At 51.0% G+C, this 19,916-nt stretch overlaps 1 protein-coding gene across 1 annotated transcript; it reads right to left on the bottom strand.

Annotated features, from left to right (window-relative positions):
• Positions 1-1,649: 1,649 nt before the first annotated feature.
• On the bottom strand, positions 1,650-2,648 carry LOC142002064 (olfactory receptor 52R1-like). Its single transcript, XM_074977883.1, has one exon. It carries the CDS (start codon positions 2,646-2,648, stop codon positions 1,650-1,652), a length of 999 nt encoding a protein of 332 aa, XP_074833984.1.
• Positions 2,649-19,916: the final 17,268 nt, after the last annotated feature.

The following is a 19,916-nucleotide window of genomic DNA, read 5'->3' as shown; positions in this document are numbered from 1 at the left end:
GCACATCTCGTAGAATCGCTCCACGACTGCCAGCTCGATCAGGTCCTCTATGGACTGGACTCCCATTCCGAATGCCCACTTCTGGTAGTATTGCTTCAGGCAGGCGGTTGTATCTACATGGGTTTCCTCTGGCCTCTTCTGCGCCTCCTGGAACTTCTTTTTGTACATCTCCGGAGTCAGCCCGAACTTATGCCGCAGGGCCTGTTTGAACCGTTCATAGTCCCCCGGCTGCAGCCCCTCCAGCCGGCTGAGCACCGCTGCGGCCTTCTGTCCCAGCAAGGGGGTGAGGTGCCGGAGCCACTCATCTGGGGGAACCTCATGCAACTCACAGGCTCACTCAAAGGCAGTAAGGAACTCGTCCATGTCCCCTGGGTCCTGACACTGGGCCAGCACGCGCGTCTCCAAGTGACTGGCCACCCCGATCCGTCTGGCCCTCTCCCCGCTTACCGCAGCTGGGGCCTCTTGGCGTCTCGCCTCTGCCATGGTTCGCTCATGCTCCCGCTCTCGCTCTCTCTCCTTCCATTCTCGTTCTTTCTCCTCCCGCTGTCTCTCTTGTAGCTGGCGCTCGTGCTCCCTCTGCCGTTCCTGGGCTTCCAGTTCCTTTAATTTCACCTCGAGTTCCAGCCGTCGCAGCTCTGTGGCGGGGGACTCTGCCCGCGATGGACCACCGCTAGCTGAGCACGACCTGGCGGGCACCGCGTCTGTCTGATGGCGTCGAGCCCCTGCTCCTGTCGGAGAATCCGAAACGCTTCCCGAGGCTGACCAGCCACTTTCTGCCGGGACAGGCTCTGCCCCCCCAGATCGATCATTCTCTTCCAGCTGGGCAATCAGCTGAGCCTTGGTCGCCTTCCCCATGGTCAGGCCCCTCTCTCTGCACAGCCCCGCTAGCTCTGCCTTCAGGAGTCGGGTATAATCCATCTCCCCGCTATCTCCCGGGGTATCCACTCACCAGCAGCAGCTGCAGGAATGGCTCTGTTCCCCCTCTGGCTCTTGTGAGACTCCTTCCTTCTCTTGCGCTCAGTCAGCCACTGCTGGGAGCTCATCCGTGGGTGCAGTGCATCCCACTTCTGACACCAGTGTGATGGGGTTCAGGGGTCCCCCTCCACTGCACCCCGTCCGCTGGCAGGAGTGACTCTCACTCAGCAGGTACAACACAAGTGTTATTAGGCAACAGAAGCCCAGTTTCTCACAGAAGCGACAGCACAGCAGCCAGAGACAGTCCTTCCAACCTGTCCTGGGGAGAAGACCCCGAGGGGTGCCCCTCTGGGGTGTAGCTTCCCCCTCCTCAGGCTGGCTGCCTTCCAGCTCTCCCTTTTCCTAGCCTCTAACTGCCGCCCCCGATTCAAAACCCAGCTTAGCTCCTCCCTGCTCTTTGTTCAGTCAGAGGTGTTACCTACCAGTTGTAGACCCAGGGTCATCCTTAGCCACTGGGAGCTGCTGCTTGCCTCAGACATCCAGCCTGACTCACACATGCACTCCCCCCACTCCATCACACACTTATCAATAAAAAGAAAGCTCCCAAGCCTCTGAACTGTACGTAGATGGATTCTCCAGATTATCACACAGATAAAACAAAGAAAGGTCAAGAAAGGGCTTAATGTCCCTTTCATCACCTAGTCAATTACGTAAGAGAGCCCAGTACCATGTCATCAGCCACCTCTGCACACAGGTCTGTCTGAGAGCCAAAGCACCAGGAGAAAACATAAGTCCCTGTGAGTAATGTGCCAGAGCAGCCTGTCCCAAATTTGTTTGGTCCTCACCCCATAGATGATGGGGTGTAGCATGGGGGGTACTAGCAGATAAATGTCAGCAAAGAGAATGTGGAAAGGCAGGGGCATATTGTGGCCAAACCGGTGCGTGAGGAAGGAGAAGAGACCTGGGATATAAAAGGCTAAAATGACAGAGACGTGAGAACCACAAGTCCCATAAGTCTTGAGCCGGGCTTCCTTTGTGGGAAGACTGAAGATGGCCCTGAGGATCTGTATATAGGACACAGTAATAAAAAACACATCCAGACCGGTCACCACAAGTGCCACAGTGAGACCATAGTAACTACTTATGTTGATATCGGCACAGGCCAGCTTCACTACAGCTATGTGCTCGCAGTATGAGTGGGGGATGATGTTGGTTCTGCAATATGTCCATTGCCTCGCCAGGAAGGGGTACGATAATGCCATCATGCCACCACACAGCAATATGCCCAGGCCAGTTTTAACCATGCTGTGGTTTGTCAGGATGGTGGAATGTCTGAGGGGATCACAGATGGCCACGTAGCGATCCAAAGCCATGGCCACGAATATCCCTGATTCCATCACTAAGAAGCAGTGAATGAAGTATAGCTGAGTGAGGCAAGCACTGAATTTGATCTCCCTGGAATTGAACCAGAAGATTGCCAACATTTTGGGCAGGGTGGATGTACACAGAACCAGGTCACTGATGGCCAACATGCAGAGTAAATAGTACATGGGCTCATGGAGACTCATCTCGGTCTTCACAATGAACAGGATGGTGAAATTCCCCAAGATGGATATTGTGCACATGGCACAGAAGGGGATGGAGATCCAGACATGGGCCATCTCCAGGCCAGGGATATCCAGCAGGATGAAGGTGGAGGGGTTAATAAAGTAGGTTGTGTTGGAATCTGACATGAAGGAGAGAGGGTGTCCAGCTCGGAGGAAGAATGGTGTCTCCTGCTTCTGTGTGTTTTCTTGGTTTCTTGTGTGTGCCCAAAATCTAGGGTGATGCTCGCCATACGAATGCCTGGGTGGAGAGAAAAAGAGATAATACATGGACTAATGGAGTCTGTTCTTGCAGGTAAATTCCATTAGTCACTATTTCACACTCTGGAAAATGACATTTTCATTATTCAGTGAGATGAATTATGAATTATGATTTTTCCAAATAATGCTTATTCCATATTTTAGGTTGCTCAATGTCTCAATAATTGCTGTATGTCATAGGGCTTGTCTACACTAGCTCCTTACTTCAAAGGGAGCATGGTAAGTAATGTATTGGGAGTTTATGAATGAAGAGTGGGGTTCTTTGAAGTCCCTTTACTCCTCAAAATTTACATATGCATGGCAGCACTTCATTAATAAACTCCCAACACCCTACTTACTATGCTCCCTTCGAACTAGGGAGCTAGTGTAGACAAGCCCATACAGTGGGAATTCTTCTTAGACACCAGCATAAAACATGAGAATGGCTATAGATTGTCCCTCAGTGTTGAGATAAAGGATATAGACGATAAGAAGGGGTTCTCTGAGACAGGCTATGAGCATAAATGTGGCTGCCATGTCTAGTCAGACTGAAAAGCCAGGAACAATTTAATTTAGAGATGAGACAAACAGGGAGCCTATCATGGAGGAGAACAAAGTAAAGCATGAACCGATTACATTAAATGGACAAACAATAGGGTTCCCAACACTCACATATCTATAGACACTTATGCCGCATCTACACTACAGCGATCTTCTGAAAGATGATCTTTTGTAAGACCTCTTCCAGAAGACCTTCTTTCAAAAGAGAACAGCCACCCATCGGATTGAAAGGTTGATCCACTCATTTAATAGAGAGGGTTGACACAGCCCGTGCTCATTTAAAAGAATGGGCCAGGGATCAAAAAATCCACCGCCATGAGGACTGCTCTTTGAAAAAAATTGCCTATGGAGCATCGCTTTTTCCCAAAAGGCTTTTGAAAGGAAGCGCTTTTCCTTATTTGGGAGCTGAAGAGGGCATCTAGAAGAAAAGCCGTTTTCTTTCGGTTTCAGGGAAGGTTAAGAGATGATGGAGAATTTGGTATGAAACTAGTTAGAAAGGTCTAGGAATATAACTAATGCCAATCAACATGACTTCCGAAAACCTGGTTTTAGTGGGAGTACCGGTCAAGTTCACCACTGTTTAGGAAGGTATAGAGAAAGTGGAGTTGATTCAAAAGAGAGTGACAATGATGCTCAAAGGAATGAAATGCAACCAACAGCAGCAAAGTGTGAAAGAAACAGTTATGCTCAGCTTGGGAAACAGGAGATTATGGGGGATGTGATAATGCTCTTCAGGTACTGGAAAGTCTGCCAAAAAAAACCAAAACCAAAACAAAAAAAAAACAAAAACAAAAAAGATCAAAGTTTGTTTCTCTTGCCACATTGCTGCGGACAAGAAGCAGCACATTCACACTAGGACAGACCAGATTTGGTTCAACTCTCAGGTTTATATTGCTACTTTAAGCAGAGTAGTACAATGGAGGAGATGCTTCAGGAAGTAACACAAGCTCCTTCACTTGAGGTTCTGCAAAGGAGACTGGACAGGCATCTGTCTTGGGTGGGTTCTACACAAAAACAAACAAATTAACAAACAAAATCCTTGGCAATGGATCTGACGATGTGGCAGTTGAGGTCTCTTTCCTCATGCCGCTCTGAGATTCTGTGAGGTAAAATCATATTTTAAGCCAAGCCAAAGTTATACAGAAGATGATGGGTACGTGAGTGAATTTCATTAGCCTGATTTAGAAAGGAGGTCAGATTGGATAATCTCGGGGTCACTTCTGGCCCTAAACAACAGGAATCTATTGATAAAGATCGGAGGGGTAGCTGCGTTAGTCTGGATCTGTAACAGCAACAAAGGGTCCTGTGGCACCTTATAAACTAACAGAAAAGTTTTGAAACAAAAAGCAGTCAAGTAGCCTTTAAAGACTAGCACAATGGTTTATTAGGTGAGCTTTTGTGGGACAGACCCACTTCTTCAGACCATAGCCAGACCAGAACAGACTCAATATTTAAGGCACAGAGAACCAAAAACAGTAAGCAAGGAGGACAAATCAGAAAAAGATAATCAAGGTGAGCAAATCAGAGAGTGGAGGGGTCGGGGGGAAGGTCAAGAATTAGATTGAGCCAAGTATGCAGACGAGCCCCTGTAGTGACTCAGAAAGTTCCCATCACTATTTAAACCATGTGTTAATGTGCCAAATTTGAATATAAAAGCCAGCTTGGCTGTTTCCCTTTCCAAAAAGGTGTGATAATTCCTCTTCAGTAACACACATACCTTTAGGTCATTGACAGAATGCCCCATTCCATTAAAATGTAGACTAACTGGTTTGTGGATCTGGAGTGTTTTGATGTCTGTTTTGTGCCCATTGACCCTTTGTCTAAGGGAATTAGAAGTCTGTCCAATATACAAAGCATCTGGGCATTGTTGGCACATGATGGCATATATGATGTTAGTAGAGGAGCATGAGAAAGTGCCCGTGATTCTGTGAGTAACCTGGTTAGGTCCAGTGATGGAATTTCCAGAGAAGATATGTGGACAAAGCTGGCAGCGGGCTTTGTTGCAGGGAAAGGTTCCAGGACTGGTGTTCCTGGGGTATAGACTGTGGCTGTTAGTGAGGATCCTCATGAGGGTGGGAGGTTGTCTGTAGGAGAGAACAGGACTGTCACCCAGGGCCTTCTGGAGAGTGGCATCCTGATTAAGGATAGGTTGTAGGTCTTTAATAATTCGTTGCAGTGGTCTAAGTTGGGGGCTGTAGGTGATGAACACCACTGGTCATCTGGATGCTGGAGCATCTGATGAAGTGAGTCTGTGCTCACGAAAGCTCATGCTCGAAACTTTTCTGTTAGTCTATAAGGTGCCACAGGACCCTTTGTTGCTGTTATTGATAAAGAGTGCAGGTCTGGCAATTATATTTATGCTGTCCCATAACATACACGCTACTTCAAAGTAGCGGCACCATCTTCGAAATAGCGGCCGTCATGGCTACACGTGTTGGGAGCTATTTCGAAGTTGAAATCGACGTTAGGCGGCGAGACGTCGAAGTCGCTAACCTCATGAGGGGATCGGAATAGCGCCCTACTTCGAAGTTGAACGTCGAAGTAGGGCACGTGTAGCCGATCTGCGTCCCGCAACATCGAAATAGAGGGGTCCGCCATGGTGGCCATCAGCTGAGGGGTTGAGAGACGCTCTCTCTCCAGCCCGTGCGGGGCTCTATGGTCACCGTGTGCAGCAGCCTTTAGCCCAGGGCTTCTGGCTGCTGCTGCTGCAGCGGGGGATTCATGCTGCAGGCACAGGGTCTGCAACTCATTGTCGGCTCTGTGGATCTTGTGCTGTTTAGTGCAAGTGTGTCTGGGAGGGGCCCTTTAAGGGAGCGGCTTGCTGTTGAGTCCGCCCTGTGACCCTGTCTGCAGCTGTACCTGGCACCCTTATTTCGATGTGTGCTACTTTGGCGTGTAGACGTTCCCTCGCTGCACCTATTTCGATGTGGTGCTGCGCAACATCGAAGTTGAACATCGACGTTGCCAGCCCTGGAGGACGTGTAGACATTATTCAGTGAAATAGCCTATTTCGATGTCGCTACATCGAAATAAGCTATTTCGATGTAGTGTGCACGTGTAGACGTAGCCTAGGAGTCACATATGGAGTGGTCATTATAGGTGGTACTAGTTATAAGTTTCCCAAAAGCTAAGCATTTGCACAGAAATGTCCCACCCTGGGTTCCTGTTCCATGACTAATTGCTTCTGTTTGTTTGCTGTGGGGGAAAAACTGCTTTAAGGGTTAAAAGCTTTTCACACTAACCAGGCCTCACTCTGTAACAGGACACTAGAGTAGAAACAGAGAAGGAGCCATGCTAGTCTATACACTATCAAAACAAAAAGCAGCAAAGTAGCACTTTAAAGACTAACAAAATAATTTATTAGGTGAGATTTCGTGGGACAGACCCACTTCGTCAGACCATAGCCAGACCAGCGGTCTGAAGAAGTGGGTCTGTCCCATGAAATCTCACCTAATCAATTATTTTGTTAGTCTTTAAAGTGCTACTTGGCTGCTTTTTGTTAGGATACTAGAGGGTCATCTGCGCCTCTTTGAAGTCCCTACCTTGTGCCCTAGAGATGATTTATCCTGTAGGCTCCTCTGTCTGGGTTATCTTGTACCTTTGTAGTGTAAACTGGCCTCAAGCACAGCTGGTGCTTACAGAAACATCTCAGGGCAATTCTGCTGAGACTTTCATATATTAAAGAAAACAATTAACAACTAGTATGAGAGAGGGAGCCCTGTTCCTCTGTAGCTTTGAGAACAATAAAGTCTTGTGGCACCTTATAGACTAACAGATATTTTGGAGCATAAGCTTTCATGGTCAAAGACCCGCTTCATCAGATGTATGAGCAGTGGGGGTGGTTTCAGAGGGGTATTTAAAGAGTGGGGTCCCAGTAAGAGGGAGGGCCAGAGCTGACAAGCTCAGCAAGGTGGAAAAGGCCCAGTATCAACAGTACTTATCAAAAGAGGTAAAACAAGTCAGATCAGACTGGGGGATGTGAGCCTTTGTCAGAGTCTAATGGGGACTAATTAATGACTAAACTGTCTAAACAAACTCTATAAAAAGCCCTTGAAACTGTTTCTTAGGGCTCCCACTTCTGTAAGCTGGCAGCCTGCATGCATAATAAAGTTTCCTTTTAGATTTAACTCTTGCCTCACTGCTTCCACCTCCAGCTCCGACTACTGGGGATACTGTACCCCAGGGAATGGGGTTCCCCAACATTGCTTCACAAAGTTTTAAACCCAGAAGTGCAGCTGGCTTCCTGAACAAAACTAGCAGACAAAAAATCTTGACTACATTGAAGAAAAACATCACAACTTTTCTAATGAGGAGCCCCAGCAACGCAGCGCTTTACAGCAGAAGAAAGTCAGGAAAGTCCTCCCTCCCCGCATTAACGTCTGGAGCCTTGACACGCTACAGCAGGAGGTGACATGGTCTGTGCATAAAACACCCAGCTGGCCCCTGAGTGCTCAGTTACTTTATATTCCAAACTGAGTTTTACCTCAGAGGGGTCAGACTAAACCAGAAGCCACGGCTTCAGAACTTGACGTTGTGTTGTACATCTGTTAACATCTCTCATCCTGAAGGGTTCCCTCTGCCACTGAAAGGCAGCCAGCTTGGGGCCCGAGGCCAGCAGCCCACCAGCAGGCTCAGCAAAGTGTTACGTCGTGGCCAGTGGCACTGGAAGAAACTCATAACCTGTGGAAAGCTCCCCTGGGATATTTGATGGATGTGCAGAGCAGAAGGGGCCACAGACATGCTCTCCCCTGCCACACACACTTTGTACTACCTTTGTCGAACATGGCAGCTACAAATGGGTACCTGTGAATTTTGCTGGGGATCCCACTCAGGTCTCCGGATCCCACACTTCTCACACGCCAGCATTTGTAACAGCATCGAACAAGAGCAGACCTAGGCGCCTGCACTGTTTATATGTGACACAGCTGTGTGCAATCCCAGTGGGGTTCACTGAGCCATTAGGGAAACAACAAGCATCTGAAGCTGAGCAGGTTGGAGACCGGACTCACTCTAGCCAATCTCTCGCCTTCCATGTCTGCATTTCTTCATTCTTTACACAGCTTTAGTAATTAAGGGACCTTCCCAAAGGGACATGAGAGCTCTTAGGCTCTGGCTTGAGTCAGGGAGTAATTGGTGCTCTGTGTAATTGTGTATACTGAACAATCACTGCTAATTAGTGAGAAAACTAAGGAAAAGCAGAGAGATATGGAGAAACATTACTGAAGGGATAAGCAAACTTTTCCTGCGGGCGTACGGGGCCGGCTGCTTTGCGGGCAGAGGTCATTCATTTGCGGCAGTAACTCTCTCTCTCTCTCTCTCTCTCAACTGGCAGTCACTCAGTAATGAGTCATTATACTATTAAAACAAAAAAAAAGTTATGTGCCATTTTAAAGACTGCCAAAGTAATTGACTAAGTGATGAGCTTTCGTGGGACCGACTCCCTTCAGATCGCGGAGGGGATCCGCAAGGAATGCATTTTGAGCACTTGGAAGAGGGGAAAGTGATCAAAAGTAGCCAACATGGATTCACCAGGGACAAATCCTGCCTGACCAATCTGATTAGCTCCTATGATGAGACACCAGGCTCTGGGGACATGAGAAAGTCTGTGGATGTGATATACTTTGACTTCAGAAAAGCTTCTGATATGGTCTCCCACAACATTTTTGCCCATAAGTTGAGGAAATATAGATTGGATCTTTGAACTATAAGATGCACAGAACGATGGCTTGATGGTCAGGCCCAATGAGTAATGGTCAATGGCTCAATATCTGGATGGCAGCTGGTTTCAAGCAGAGTGCTGCAAGGCTTGGTTCTGGGGCCAGTGTCGCTTAATACCTTTTTTAATGACCTGGATGAGGGACTGGATTGCACTCTCAGCAAGTTTGCAGGTGATCCCAAGCTATGGGGGAGAGGTAGATACATTAGAGGGTAGAGACAGGATTAAGAGGGACCTGGATAAATTGGAGGACTGTGCCAAAAGAAATCTGATGTGGTTCAATAAGGAGAAGCGTAGAGTCCTGCACCTGGGGCGGAAGAATCCCAAGCCTTGTTATAGGCTGGGGACCAACTGACTAAGCATCAGTACAATGGAAAGGGACCTCGGGGTTATGGTGGATGAAAGGCTAGATATGAGTGAACAGTGTGCCCTTGTAGCAAAGAACAATAACACCATATGGGGGGTGCATTAGGAGGAGCATTTTGAGTAGATCTAGAGAAGTTGTTTTTCCCTTTTATTTGGTACTGGTCAGGCCACATCTGGATTATTGTGTCCAGTTTTGCCTACCCCCCCGACCCCAGTATAGAAAGGATGTGGATGTGCTGGAGTAGGTTCAGCAGAAGGCAACAAAAGTAATTAAGGGGCTGGAGAACATGACCTATGAGGTGAGGCTGAGGGATCTGGGCTTGTTTAGTTTACAGAAGAGAAGACTTATGGGTGATTTAATAGCAGCCTTCAACTCCCTGAAGGGGAGCTCTAAAGAGGATGGTACAAACTGTTCTCAGTGGTGTCAGATGGCAGAACAAGGAGCAATGGGCTAAGTTACAGAAGGAGAGGAGTAAGTTGGATATGAGGAAAAACTACTTCCCCAGGAGAGTGGTGAAGCACTGGAATGCGTTGCCTAGGGAGATGGTGGATTCTTCATTACTAGAGGTTTTTAAGTCCCGGCTTGACAAGGTCCTGGCTGGGATGACTTAGTTGGGGTTGATCCTGCTTGCAGCAGGGGGCTGGACTCGATGGCCTCTTGAGGTCCCTTCCAACCCTGGGATTCTATGATTCCCATCATCAGCACAGTCATAATCAGGAGGAGAACCCACATGGGCCCTGGATCTCCTCCTGCTCCCTCTGAGCTGTCCCAGGGAGTGTGTTGCAGTCTGGGGGGTACCTGGTCCCTGTCCACTCAATCCAGGTTCCAGCCCAGGGAGTCTAAGTAGCTGCTGCTGGTGGAGCCGTCTCCCTCAGCCCAAGGTGCAGCTGCTTCTCCTGGTACCTTCTCCAGGCAGCAGCAAGAGTTTCTTCTTGCAGGCTCTTCTCTACAGACCTTTCCTCCTTCCTGGTCCGTCCCCTTTCCCCTTCCGCAGTCTTACCTGACGGAAGCCTTTTACAGGGCTCCACAGGCCTTAACTGGCTGCAGGCACTTGATATAGCGCCAGTGCTGGGTCAGCCTCCTGCCGCAGCCTGACCCTTGATGAGCCTCAGTCCCTGGGAAACATATGTGCCCAGGCCCAGCTGCCTACAGCTCCTATATTCTGCATGGTGGGCTGCCAGGGTGGTGAGCAGACACTGTTTGCGTTCCCTGGGCCTGTTCCCCACTATTTTCTGCTCTTTTGCAAGCTGCTTCTCCACCCGCATTTCTCCAGCTAGCTCCTCCAGATGCTGTGTGGGTGGTGATGGGGACTTCTGCTGAGCTGTCCTTGGGCAGCGGAGGCGATCGACCCCCCTGCCCTCTTCTCAAGTCTCTGCTGGCTCCTTCATCCTTTTTGCAGGCCTGGACCTCCATCCTTGCAGCTGCTGCTTCCCATTACTGCAGAGGAGGTCGGGGCTGCAGCCAGACGATGGCTGGGCCCCCCTCTATAGCCTGCTGTGGAGTGGTGTGGCTCCTGAGGGGTGGCTGGCACAGTTGGGGTGGGGGGGTGCTGGGGTGTGGTCCACCCCCCACTCCCCATTCTGCCAGGCTCTGCGGCAGCTACTGCTGTGGACCTGCTTCTCACGTGTCCATGGGCACATCTGTCCCCTTGCAGCATCCGGCTTTTCCCCCTCCCTTTTTTCCTTGCTACAGGTCAGCCCCTGCTGCTCCCCCTGCTTCCTATTACTTTCTCCCCTTCCCATGTGCCCAAGACCCACCCCACTGGTTTGCTTAGTTTGGTGCCTGAGTCCCCCAGGTGTTCTTAGTCACCTCCCTCGCACCTTCACTTCTCTGTGTAGTTCTTTAGTCCCCCTCATCTCCCGAGCGTGGAAGCAGGAGCTGGTCTTTCCATCCTGTGGTGGGCTCTGTGGCTTTTTTCTGGGATTTCCCTTTTTTCCTCCATTAACTCCTCTCCCCAACCCCCCACCAGGACTTACATCTTGGCAGATGGGGGGGGTAGTCCTTCCTACTCATTCCCTGCCCCCCGTGTTTCCTTTGGTTCCCTCATATCCCCACCCATGCTCCTAGCCCTCCCTTCCCATGGCCAACATCCCTTTGGTGGATTATTGTGTGACACCCCCACCCTCCCTTCTTCCCTTTTCTCCCTTCCACCTCTGCCACGGTGGATCCATCTGTGGTTGCTGAATCATCTGCCTCCATGGTGGCCATGGGCACGGCCTCCGAGGTTCCCACTGCACCTGTGGCACCATCTGGTTCCACCTCTAGAACAGCCCCCCTGAAAGGCAGGAAGGGAGAGGAGACAACAAGGGGCAAGAGCCCTGCCTGAAAGGTGAAACCTCCCACGGCAAAGGCTCTAACCCCAGCTGCAGCTCTCCCTGCTTCCCACCCCCGTTCCCTCCACCAGCTCTTGGGGCCCTGTCTCACCCGCCCAAGGTCGTATGCCCAGGTGGCTGCCACCTCTCATTCCACTTTGGCCGCCTCTGCGAATACCATCCCCAATGGCCACAGCACCTTCCCCACCCTCACGAGGATGTTCAGGAAGATAGTGTTCTTCCTGGTGCCCGAGGCTGCCACCCATGAGGTGGTGGAGAGGGTCCTATCTGTAGGGGCGTCCACATGCCCCTCGAGCCTCTGGATGAACTGGTTGAACAGGTGGTGTTTCCTTCTGTTCCTCCCTTTCTCCCCATACCACCCTTCTGCCTTCCTAGCCACCCTGGGGGAACCCCTGTCAGTCCTGAGTTCCCTCACTCTGGGCTGCAAAGACCCCTCCTCTGCCACATCCTCTATTTCCACTGGCAGGCACAGGTCCAACCAGTGCTGGCAGCACGTGGTGGGGTCGTCATGGAGGGGATGCCCAGTAATGAGTCTACTACACTTTGGGGTAGGGCTGCTGCTTTTTTAATTGGGCAACTGGTCATATGGCCCAGCCTAGAGGAATGTCTGAGAACCCTGACACCCAAGACAGCACCAGCCACGTCACTGCTGGTGGCCCTATTGTCTTGGATCCTGGGACCACCCCTCCTCCTCCCACGATAGATGTCAACACCTCTTGGAGGCCGGAGGACCCCTCCCCACCAGACCCAGAGGAGCGTGCAGGTGTTAACACCATGACGGGCAATAAAGTTGGGCCTGAGGAGGAGAGGGTGGCATGGCCTGTGGTGGGATTAGAGACAGGGCAGGCTCACGCCAGGGCTGGGGGTGTTCCTCCCTTCCCTGATTCTCCCATCCTCCTTCTCCCTTCCCCTCTTGTGACTGCTTTCTTCCCCGGTCCCGCCTTGGGGGGCTGGGAGCTTGTGGGGGAGGTGTGAAAAGCGGGGTGCACACGCTCAGCACTCCCCTGTCCGAGGATGGGGTGGATGCACCACACAAGGCCCTGAGGGGGAGAGCAGCCCAACCCCCACCCCGACGGACCCCTCACTGCTGACCAACATCAGGGGGTGGCCGAGGTCACCGGGGCAGCTGCAGGGGGTGCCACCCCCTCCACCTCAGAAACAGCCCCCCGAGGCCACAGTGATCGTTCCCTCTGACCTGGGGCCTGCCCCACATTTGGGCGTGGCTGCTGCCCCAGCCACTGCCAGGGGGAGCCCTGAAGAGACAGGCAATAGCCTCGCCTTCCCCTCCCCAGAGGTCGAGGCCCTGGGCCTGACCATGGCTGCCTGAGTGGTGGATTCCCTGCTCCTGGAGGGCTGTGGGCATGACGCTTGTGCCCAGTCGCTCCTCTGTGCCCTTTCCCTCTGGGTTCCTCTCACCCTCTTGCCCCCCGCCTGTACCACCAGGTCATCCCAGGGCGCAACCGCCTGCCCAGTCAGGAGTGAGTTTCCAGCTGCGGCCACTGAGCCCCTGAGCACCTCTGGTCAGCTAGGGTTCCCACCGTTCCCAGAAACCCCCAGTATTAAGTCCTCCAGTGCCACACTCCCTGCAGTGCCGGAGCCTGATGCTGGGGACCCTTGTCATTCGGTCTCCTGATCCCGTTCCTGTCCCTGTCCTCTGCCCCATCCCTACTCCTGGCCCCACCATTGTTCCTAGCGTATATCCTTCTCCTGACCCTGATTCCCTGCACACCTGTGATTCCCCTCCTGTTCTGCCTCCTTCCCTTGTCCCTCCTCCTATTCCTCCTGAACCTCTTCTCCCGCCTGACACCCTCCCCATTCCTATCCCAGGTGTTGTCCCCGTTTCTATCTCCTTTGTCACCACCTTTCTCCCCAGTCCTTATCCTGCTGTGACCAACCCCAGGACTGCAGACCCTCCCGGACATGTTGTTTGTTTCACCCTCTCCCAGCACATCTGGGGCCATTCTCCTTTCCTCTGCCTCTTCTCCCATGGCAGGGACTTGACTCCTGCCTGCCTACTGTAGTGGGCCACAGGGCCCACAGAGGATTTTGGCTTGAGGGCATTTATGGCCCCGAGGCCCCCACGCCTGATCCTCTGAAGGACAAGATGTTCAGTTTCTTGGACAACGTTCATGGATTCAGGAACAAAGTGACTCTCGCCGTCCAGCACTGGGGAGATATCCTTGAGACTATGAGGGCCATCTGAAAAGAGGGTAAAGAGACCAGGAGGAGAGACGCTGTGGCCGACCACTGGGCCCATGGCTTCCGTGATGCCCTGCTCACATTTGGGGTAGGTCATGGGCTGCTGCAAGGCCCTGCGGGGACCTCTGGCCCTCCTTCCACTGAGGATCTTCCCCAGCCCTCACAGTGCCACTGTTCATCTGTGCCAATCTAGACACCAGAGGCTGCAGGACGGTTCTCTGCCGGTGCCAGGTGATCTCCTTCCTCTGGGTCATTTTCCTGTAGGAGACTCGCACTGCTCCACCCACAGAAGCCAGCTGGCGGCTGGAATGGGGGCACGTGGTCTAATTCAGCCACCTCTTGGCCCTTCAAACAAGGGTGGTGACCCTTTTCTCCCTGGGCCTGCAGCCCGAGGTGCTAGGGAGTATCGAGGTCATGCCAGGTCACCTGTTCTACCTCCAGGCTCGGCTGGAGGCACTCCCATAGCATTTGGTCAATGTCTGTGCCCCAGCCTCCAGCCCAGAGCAGACACCTTTCTTTCAGCAGGCATCGGCATTCCTCAACCCTGTGGACACTCGCGAGTACCTGGTCCAGGGCAGGGACTTCAATTGCACACTCGCAATGGGACTGCAGAGGGGCTGAGTGGCCATTGTAGGTGATACTGGTCACAGCACCTTTGGCTAAGGCTATTTGGCACTTTCAATTAGGGAACCTGATTTTCATGTGCTTAAAATTTTCCACGCTTAAGCAACTGGCCAGAGATTTCCCACTGAATTGATTTTTGTTTTTCAAAGTTTCAGACACAACAGTTCAGCTGACTTCTTACATGAAAACAGGAGGGACGACCTCTTGCAAGAGATGGATATCTGTGAATTTCACTGGGACTCCCCCTCTGGTCACTGTGTCCCACAACACTCACACACCAGCAACTTCAGAAGCATGCAACAAGAACAGACATATGGTTTGTACGTGACACCGCTGTGCGCCATCCCATAAGGGTTCACTGAGCCATTCAGGAAACAACAAACATCTGAAGGTGAAGACGCTGGAGACCGGACTCACTGTAGCCAATCTTCCTCTTTCCATGTCTTGAACTTCTTTGTTCTTTATCCAGCTTTAGGATTAAAAGGAATTAAGGGACCTTCCTAAAGGGATATGAGAGCTGTTGGCTCTCGGTGGAGTCAGGAAGCAATTGGTTCTCTGTGTGATTATTGCCAACTTGTGAGAACGCTAGGGAAAAGCAGACAGATGTGGAGAAACATTACTGAAGGGAGAAGCAAACTTTTCCTGCGGGCGTACAGGGCTGCTGCTTTGCAATGAGAGATGAGTAATTCTCATCAGGAATGGTCATTTACTGTGCCGCAGCTTTCACTGACAGATCTTGCATGCCTAGAGTTTGCAGGCTGTGCTGATCAAACAGTAGCGGTGCTTTGCCTGGCTGCAGAGGAAGCACAGGGCTCTCACGGTCCATGCTGGGTGCAATCGGCGCAAACCTTGCGTTACGTTCCCAAGTTGTATGTGCAAGTTAACTGAGCAAATCCCCTGCCAGCCTTGGCCTAGGGTTAGGACCACTGAACTGTATACTCGTTGCCCTCCTGAAGCAAGGCCGGGCTCCCGATCTATCATTTCCCGCCTAACGGAAGCAAGGCTTGGGTTAATGGTCTGCTGACCTGGGGGGCGGCAGGGCTGCCCACAGACCCGGAGGCAGAGGACCCCTCTGGGAAGTCAACCCATTTACAGGCATCTGCAGGGACCAGGTAGTTGGGGGAGCAGCAGGTGGAGATGCAACAACATCCTGCCCTCAGCAAGGGAGGGCTAAAGGGGTATGGAGACAACTGTCACCAGCCCACTGTGGCTCCTGTTCAAACGTTGGTCTGGCAGGCAGTGGTGGGGACAAACTGGAGCGAGAGGGCTCAGGTTCCTGGCCACTGCTGGCACAGGAGGGCAGGATCAATCTCAACTAAGGACGTGGATGTATTGGAGCAGGTTCATCGGAGGGCAGTGAAAATGTTTAAGGGGCTGGAGCACATGACCTAGGGGGAGAGGCTGAGGGATTTGGGCTTATTTAGTTTGCAGAAGAGAAGACTGAGGGGCAATTGAATAGCAGCCTTCAACTTCCTGAAGGGAGGCTCTTAACGAGGACGGAAAGAGACTGTTCTCAGTGGTGACAGAGGACAGAAGGAGCAATGGTCTGAAGTTACAGAGGGAGAGGTGTAGTTTGAATAATAGGGAAAAACTATGTCACCGGGCGGGTGGTGAAGCACTGGAATGCGTTACCTAGTGAGGTGGTGGATTCTCCATCCCTAGAAGTTTTTAAGTCTCGGCTTGACACAGTCTGGGCTTGGACGAATTAGTTGGGTTGATCCTGCTTTAGGCAGGGGGCTGGACTCGATGACCTCCTGGAGCCCCTTCTAGCCCTAAGATTTTGTGATTCTACCTATGTGTAGTTCATTGGCCTGCACAGTGGCACCTAGACAATGTCACAGAGGAAGAATAAGTGCCCTCTGTCGCCTGATCTGAGCAGCTGCTGGCATTTAGCTCAAACCGGAGAAGTGCCCATCCTTGCTCCCTAGGCCCCAGGTTCAATTCCATCTCAGGGTAGTAATGTGTGTTTACATCCTTGGAACATATATTGTATGATCTGTCATAGCTGCATCAGTCCCAGGGCATTACAGAGACCAGCTGAGTATGTAAATAGCTTTTATTGGAGTAACTGCTGTTGATGAGAAAACTGTGGAAGCCTGAAAACTTGTCTCTCTCCTCTGCCATGGCTAGGCATACTGACATTGGCATTAGAAATAAAAGGGCAGATGACCCAGGGGTGCAGGGCGTAAACCATATTCTTTGTTGCTGATACTCGTTCTGCCTCAGGCCCCAAGCTTGTCCATGCAAGCCCCAAAATAGCCATAGGTGCATTCTTTAGTCCACGTTCATTTATAAATACACTTCCCTATTACAGCTCCCTCTAAACTGCTATTTAGTGACACAAATGCCCATACAATGGCTATTGATAACCATGTGATGAATGTTATTACACCCACCCCATTCACCATTTACAGCAGGTTTGGCGGAAGCATGCAGTTGTACAGCCCGACTCTCTGGGTCAACAGCTGACAAGGGCTACGACCCTGAGCACATTTGTTAGGCAGATAGGAAGGCGGGAGGGAAAGACGAGAATACCTGTCTGAGCTTACATGCTCGGCACGGTGTGTCTTATCTTGTTCGAGGCCTGGGAAACAGTTACCAAAGCACATCTATAAACCGCTAGGGCCCATGTCTGCCACTGCTGTCCCCTATTTCCACAGAATTACTGTCCAGACCTTTATTTAACCCCACCTACCCCAACCATTGGGAGCGAGTGTCTTTTGAAACAATCCACCTTGAGCTGATCCCCAAGCTGTGGAACCTCTGCTGTGAATGTCTTGGGCTTGTGGCAGGCAGGAGATCAGATAAGAGAGTCAGTGAAGCTCTTTCTGGTCTGGGAACCTGGGAAAACTGATGAGTGGGGAGAAAGGTGGCTGGCTGGAGAGAGGAGTGTGGCAGATGATGGCAGATGATGAGGGCCGGGTATGGCAAGGGAGGAGGAAGCCCACTAGGGATGAGTCCGCCTGGATTTGTCCTTATCTTTCCTGGCCTTCTCCTCAGCAACCAGTCGCTCGATAAGCCTGGCATGGACTTCTTTCTCCAATTCAGCCTTCCTCTCCTTCAGTACAGCATTCTCTTGACTTTCCATTCAACAAAGGTCTGTGAGTTTCTACTGATAAACCAAACCCAATTTTCTTTCTGCTTCCTTGACTCTGACTGCTTCCGCGGGGTCCTCAGCAGCAGGTGAAGGCTGCATGCTTTCCTGCTGGTCCCTTGCCATTAGCAAGGTTCCCTGCTGCTGGGCGGCAGCTTTCTTTTGAAAGGTGATGTTCCTTCCACAGCACAAATCTTCCAGGATCTTTTCACTGAGACCCTCAAACACTTCCTGGTGCATTTCAGCTGCACGTTAATTAAAACCACTCTCCGACCCAAAATTCAAATTTGGAATGTTGTGGGGTCCTGATCCAAAGCTCAGTTGACCTGGTTCTGTGGATGTAGGCATCCTTCAGTCTGCATAGACTATGGATCGCGCCCTTTATAGTTTCAATTGAGGGCTTCATGTACAGCGTCTACTGTGACTATAAAGACCCACACGAGAGTGACAGTCCTTGCTGCATCTCTTGCAGATGTGGTGGGTGTCTGGCAAGTCCTTAGTGTGCTTTCTGTGCTCTTGCTTCTCCTCTGCTAGCTGTCTGATCCTCATCTTGCCCTTCTGAAGGCCCTTGTGTAACCCCTGCCTCCATCTGCTGCGGTCGTCTGCTCGTTCTTCCCAGTTGTCCAGCTCGATGTCCACCTCTCTGAGGTCTCTCTTGCAGACATCTTTGTAGTGCAACTGGGGGCATCTGGGAGGTCTTCTGCCAGAGGCTAGCTCACCATACAGGATGTCTTTTGGAATCCTTCCATCATTCATCCTGTGGACGTGGCCAAGCCAGTGGAGCCGACGCTGCCTGAGGAGGGTGTGCATGGTTGGGATTCCAGGTTGTTCGAGGATGGCACTGTTGGTCACTCTGTCCTTCCATGATATTCCAAGGATGCACCTGAGGCAGCGCAAGTGGAAGACTTTCAGCCTCTTTTCGTGGCGGGCATACAGGGTACATGACTCACTGCCATAAAGGAGGGTGCCGAGGATGAAGGCTCTGTAGACTTGCATTTTGGTGTGAGTGTACAGCTTGTTGGTATTCCACACTCTCTTGCTGAGTCTGGACAGAGTTGTGGCCACTTTTCCAATCCTCCTATTTAGCTCAGTGTCCAAGAACTGGGTGTCAGTGATGGTGGACCCGAGGTAAATGAACTCATGGACGACCTCTAATATATAGTTGTCAATGCTGATTGATGGGGATTCAGCAACATCCTGACCGAGTACGTTTGTCTTCTTTAGGCTGATGGTAAGCCCAAAGTCCTCGCACGCTTTGGGGAACTGATCCAGCAGTTTTTGAAGCCGGTCTTTTGTGTGAGACACTACAGCAGCATTGTCTGCAAACAGCATGTCTCTGATGAGGACTTCCCGCACCTGAGACTTAGACTTAGACTTAGACTTAGACTTAGACTTAGACTTCTGTTAATACAAGCATGGCTACCCACTGAGATGTTTAGGGGATTTCTGGGCACTGATGAGATAATCAACCCTATACAAAATGCTTTAAAAAACAGGCCACATGCAGCTCAGACTGGGGTTTTCTCCACGATAAGGCAAACCAAACCCATCACACAGAGTACCCCTGCTTCTTTGCTGGCCAGCAAATCTCTCAGGCTCCCCAGCTTCCCCTGTGCCTCCGTCAGTATCCTTTACACAGGTGAGACGTTATGAAAACCAACCTCAGCAAATCCGCAAAGGTCTTGCCAGCCCCACAGGGACCAGTCACATTCCCAGGTCAATATATACTTAGACCTTATCCAACACAAGGCACTGGGCCAGTCCTCTGGAATCTAAAATCAAAAGGGTTATTCAGAAGGAAAGAATAGAGTGAGAGTGAAAAAAAAATGTGAAAGTGATCAGATTACATACACCACTCGTAAATTCCTCGGTTCAGGCATGCCGCAGCTGGAACAGGCGGCTACCTTATTAGTCTCTGGAATACATCCTATTTCAGGATGGGCCAGTTGTCCAGTCAGACTCAGCTCCTAGCAGAGATGTTCCCGCAAACTGCAGCCTGGAGCTCGGAGACAAAGTGGAGATTTGCAGCCTGGAGACCCAGTGGTGACTGACATGGTCCCTTTTATAGCTTTGAGCATGTGGAGGGCACTTCCTGCCTAGGATCACATACACAATGGAGAAGACATGATCAGTTCACCTGTCTGTCCTTTACTGCGGCTTTCTGCCATTGGCAACAAGCCAGATGCCATGTCCCATCAAAATTCCTGAGAAGTGGGTTGGAGGCCATTCTGCTTTACCCGGCTAGGAATTCTTTCACAGTTGA

The sequence above is a fragment of the Carettochelys insculpta genome, chromosome 1 (assembly GCF_033958435.1).
Source record: "Carettochelys insculpta isolate YL-2023 chromosome 1, ASM3395843v1, whole genome shotgun sequence".
NCBI lineage: Eukaryota > Metazoa > Chordata > Testudines > Carettochelyidae > Carettochelys > Carettochelys insculpta.
The sequence above is the reverse complement of the archived record's forward strand: the minus strand, read 5'-3'. Positions and strand labels throughout refer to the sequence as shown.

Bases quoted from the DNA above. Each gene is read 5' to 3' on its own strand.
- LOC142002064 (XM_074977883.1), bottom strand. From the start codon at position 2,648: ATGTCAGATTCCAACACAACCTACTTTATTAACCCCTCCACCTTCATC.